At 42.3% G+C, this 4,415-nt stretch overlaps 1 protein-coding gene across 2 annotated transcripts; it reads right to left on the reverse strand.

Moving 5' to 3' along the window:
• Nucleotides 1–202: 202 nt before the first annotated feature.
• LOC124002764 lies at nucleotides 203–4,203 on the reverse strand. 2 transcript variants are annotated; one of them, XM_046310490.1, is made up of 4 exons: nucleotides 3,916–4,203; nucleotides 2,806–2,891; nucleotides 1,596–1,804; nucleotides 203–1,276 (listed from the first exon to the last, which is right to left on the reverse strand). In XM_046310490.1, the coding sequence occupies exons 1-4, from the start codon at nucleotides 3,939–3,941 to the stop codon at nucleotides 596–598; spliced, it is 1,002 nt and encodes a 333-aa protein (XP_046166446.1). In that variant the 5' UTR covers nucleotides 3,942–4,203; the 3' UTR covers nucleotides 203–595. The 2 variants fall into 2 exon arrangements, with proteins under 2 accessions (XP_046166446.1, XP_046166445.1); XM_046310489.1 differs by having other exon boundaries at nucleotides 2,806–2,987.
• Nucleotides 4,204–4,415: the final 212 nt, after the last annotated feature.

Genomic DNA, 4,415 nt, shown 5'->3' on the forward strand with positions numbered 1-4,415 from the left:
GATTCAATGATGACTGAAGCATATGAAATATAATGATTAAAGGGATAGTTCACTACATTACATTGCTTACCGGGTAAGAAAATAAATAAACTGTCTGTACAAGGTATGTCTATCTGGCCCCTGCTTCAAATGTAAACCTTTGAAGGAATCCAGTACTTCATTTTGTCATTTGAGTGAACTAGCCCTATATGAAGGTGCTTGGTTTCATGGTTGTTTGTACTCATTTAATACAATTAGAGGGATAACGAGTAATGACATATGTATTGTAACATTTGACAATGTTACAATTTCTCTTTCTCAGCCTGTTGTGCTCTTTAAGTACTTCTCAAAGGATATATCTAAAACCGTTACATGTTTATCAAATAAATCTCTTGATTGTTGTCCTATTTCAAGTTCATAATAACATGACAGAAACAGTCACATCTACAGAATTTGGTACCAAATCAGTATGTACATGAATCACATGACCAAGTCAACCAATTGGAATGTATGGAGTCAAGTGCAATAGATCAATACTATAATCACCCAGTTTCAGATCCTTCATAATATGCAATAACATACATATTTCATAACATGTCAATACATTACATTATCATTACTGTGTGATTTTGGCCTGTAACTCCTTCAAACACTCCAGGCTTGCCTCAGGGCCATCCTCAGAGCTCACAAACCCAGGATAGGTGGCACTAAACTGGGCCTGAGGAGGTAGAGAGCCAGTGGTGGAGCCTCCATCAACCTGGTGAGAGGAGGGCGGAGAGAGCAGAGGTATCAATTTAGCATGAGCATAGTCAATCTCAAACCCCTCGAATATCAACCCCACCCCCCACGCTCCAAGACCATCTTCCAAAACCCTGGCCACCTTCTGGGCTGCCAGTACCAAACTCGTATAATCTGCCTCTTCAAGTCTAAATATATCCGAGGTCAGCGGTCGACGGGGGACCAGTACGGTGAGGCCGGGGGCGTTGGGGAAGGGGGTGAGGAATGCCACGTGTCCCTCATCCTCCCACACCCTCCACTGCTGCTCCTCTCCACGGACGATCCGGGAGAAAAGGCCGGGGTGCGATGGGTCTTCCCCCAGGAAGGTGAGGTTTGGTAGGGCATTGGGGGAAGGGAGCTGGGCCCGGATCTCGGCCTGGATCTCCTGGAGGGACGTGTCAGTCCAGCGAGGGCCGCTTTTAGAGGTGACGTAGCCGGGGTCGTGGTGGGTGTAGTGCTCATCTCCCGCCAGGTGGGGGCGCCACTTGCTGTCAAGGCCGTGTAGCGGCAGCACCCGGATCTGTGAGTCAATAACAGGGACTATTACCAGGCTACCGGTTCATACTAAAAAGGAGGACAGAATTATGGTGCTAGCTAAACAAATATAATTTATGTTGATGAACAAAAATATTACATTGTCAGTTTTTATTCAAAAACTCTGGATAAGAGCGTCTGCTAAATGACTTAAATGTAAATGAATAGAAGAGTAAAATAGAAAATAGCAGAATAGGAGTAAAGTAGAAGAAAGCAGGATTTAAAAGAGTAGAATAAAACAGAAAAGAGTAAAGTAGAATGGAGTTGAATAATAGTAAAGAGTGTAGGGTACAAACACAACAGACCTGGGGTGGACTGTTACTGTCTGGGTGGGGCCTGCAGACCAGGGCACATCTCTTCACCCCCAGCCTCTCACACAGCAGGGCCCCCACCTCCCTGGCCCCCAGCAGCAACCTCAGGTAGGCTCCCTCACCCAGCCTGAAGAGACTGCCCTGCGCTGGGCTTGGTTCCTCGTCTGGGCCCCTGGGGGTCTTCGGCTCCAGGATGGTAGTGCCTGTGATTGATATTCCATATATGAAGATAAAGATTGTCCCTATTCAGTTCACTATAGAGGATGATAGTATACTATAGAAGGATTGCCCAGTTCACTGTACATGTTCAGTGGTTGCGTAGCAACTGACTATTATAAAATGTAAAGGCAATGGATTGATGTGAGGTGTGTTACTTGGCTGGGATCCTGACGATGAATTACATTGAATTCTACGTTGGGCAGAAATTAGCATTTGAATCAGGACAGTTTCCTCTCACAACTTTGACAAGACAGAATGTTGAATAAAATTACAATTATATTTTTATGTACTTTACTTGTTGTCTGTGTGGTTGGTCTTTTTGATCGGTATATGAGACAATATACCCACAGGAAAGTATCATTCCAGCAACCATTCAAAGCGCAGGTAGTGCATTTAGATTCCTATCACCTGAAGCATGCGCACGAGATAAAAAAATACATGCATGAGCCACATGCATACTTGCCGAGTTCTTGCACATGTTTACATGCATGCTTCAGGTGATAGGAATCTGAATGCACTACATGCGCTCTGAAAGGATGATGGAATTGTACTTTCCTGTGGGTATATTGTCACATATTGATTGAAAACACATATGCTATAAACAGTAGGCTATCTTTGTCTACGTGGCTTGTTTGTATCAACTGCAAAGACATTGGCAACTTCCTCTTAGTAGTCAACTTTTGTTCTCAGTGGTCGTAGAGACAGAATCACATGGTTGATCCATGTTTAGTTTAGATTTTCTGTATGTTAAGTGACACAGGAGGGCAAACAAAGCATCTAACGACGCTGTTCTACGAGTGGTCTGAGGCAGGCTTTAGATTACGAGCGTTTAAGTGCAGTGTTAATAGTGATGGTTTAGGGAAACAGCTTGGATATTTAACAACGCTTCTACGAATGTTCTAACGATTAACTTAGCCTTAAGATGCTTTTGGGAAACCGGGCCCTGGACCAGAGTTAGGTATTGTGGGAAATAAGATGCATCTACCTGGGGTCCAGGGCTGGGGGTGGAGGTAGGCCACCAGCTCCTCTGTCTCCCAGATCACATGACGAGGTCGGGGAAGAGATGACATCCTGATTGAGGAAGGGAAAAGACAGAGGGGGAGGAAGAGAGTGAGGTCAGGAGAGGGAGGAGAAAGAGGGAAATAGAGAGACAGAAAGATGGGAAGTCTGTAATACAAGGATGGTAAGGAGAGATACACACATACCTACTTGTTAACAAAATTAAGGAAGTTTCCTTTAAAATTATTCATAAATATTATCCTGCCAACCACTATATGAAGAAGTTTAAGGAAAACATCAACTCAAATTGCTCTTTTTGTAATGACCACCCAGAAACAGTGTTGCATCTTTTTTGGCATTGTATGCATGTAAGAAAACTGTGGCAAGACCTCAGTAGATTTATAATTGAACACATTTATGAAGATTTTACACTATTGTGGAGAGATGTACTGCTTGGATTCTTTACATACAATGGAAATAAGCTGAAACATTTATGTAATTCATTTCATTATTCTTTTGGCCAAATGTAATATACAAATGTAAATTTACAAACAGAAAACCACATTTTCATACCCTACAAAAAGAAATGTAACTGTATTTTAAGACAGTTAAATGCTCTACTAACAAAAAAGCTGTTAGACTTGTAAGTATATGTATGTCCCTTAAGGTCCTTGTGTAATTGTAATGTGATATTTTACCCCTGGCCCCGCCCCTAGCCCCGCCCCTAGCTCGATTGTCCATTGTTTGTAATCTATGCTTGTGTTCACTCATGTGCTTTATGTATTGATTTGTTGTTAATAAAATACAAATCTTTTTTTTAAGTGTCATCATGACATCCTGCACTTTAGGGTGGACCTGTCTCAATCAATTAGATATTTTAAATAGACAAGATGGCGCCATACACATTGTTGAATTACTTAATGGAGCAAAACATGTATTTATTTTGATAACGGAGCATTTTCTAAATTCAAACCCACCACCTGAAACTGGACATTCAAGTAAAGGTTGGTCGAAAATGATCTGTGCTACAAACAGTACCTAGCCTGTAACTCCCAGTAATGGATCTCAAAAATGTTTGTCAACCGACTTACGGTACCTTCGTAGAAACCGTGCAAGCAGCATGCAGCAAGAACGTGGGTTCAAAACGGTGTTCAGTCAAAAGAGTGATGGAGGTGAGCGCTGGGTAACAGCGTCGTTTCTACCGTAACAACAACCGTAGTTCGGTCAACTTTCTGTTTCTCTCAAAAGCCGTTGTTCGGGAGCATCAAAACCGTGAAGCAAATGCTGACTGACTGATCTACAAATAATAATATCGTTATTTATGATGCAAGGTGATTTGTAGATCAGTCAGTCGGCTGCAATGTCGGAACAATCCCCGTGTTTGCTGGTCACATGACAGTCTACGGGGATTATGTTTTCATAAAAATGGGGAAGTGTAGTTTTCAGTAAGGACGCCAGGTGGCACTCTAGCATTAGAGGTAAAAGGCGGGAAGGTAGTGTACATTTATGAAATAAAGACTTGGAGGCCTACTTTGATCACGTGTGCATTTCTATATGTTTGCTAACATAACTTAAAAAGCACAACACAAATCAGAC

This window comes from Oncorhynchus gorbuscha, linkage group LG18, assembly GCF_021184085.1.
Source record: "Oncorhynchus gorbuscha isolate QuinsamMale2020 ecotype Even-year linkage group LG18, OgorEven_v1.0, whole genome shotgun sequence".
NCBI lineage: Eukaryota > Metazoa > Chordata > Actinopteri > Salmoniformes > Salmonidae > Oncorhynchus > Oncorhynchus gorbuscha.

Bases quoted from the DNA above. Each gene is read 5' to 3' on its own strand.
- LOC124002764 (XM_046310489.1), bottom strand. From the start codon at position 3,941: ATGCTGCTTGCACGGTTTCTACGAAG. The intron at 2,988-3,915 runs GTACCGTAAGTC...CTTGTATTACAG, and splicing joins CTTGCACGGTTTCTACGAAG to ACTTCCCATCTTTCTGTCTC. The intron at 1,277-1,595 runs GTCTGTTGTGTT...ATTGACTCACAG, and splicing joins ACAGTAACAGTCCACCCCAG to ATCCGGGTGCTGCCGCTACA.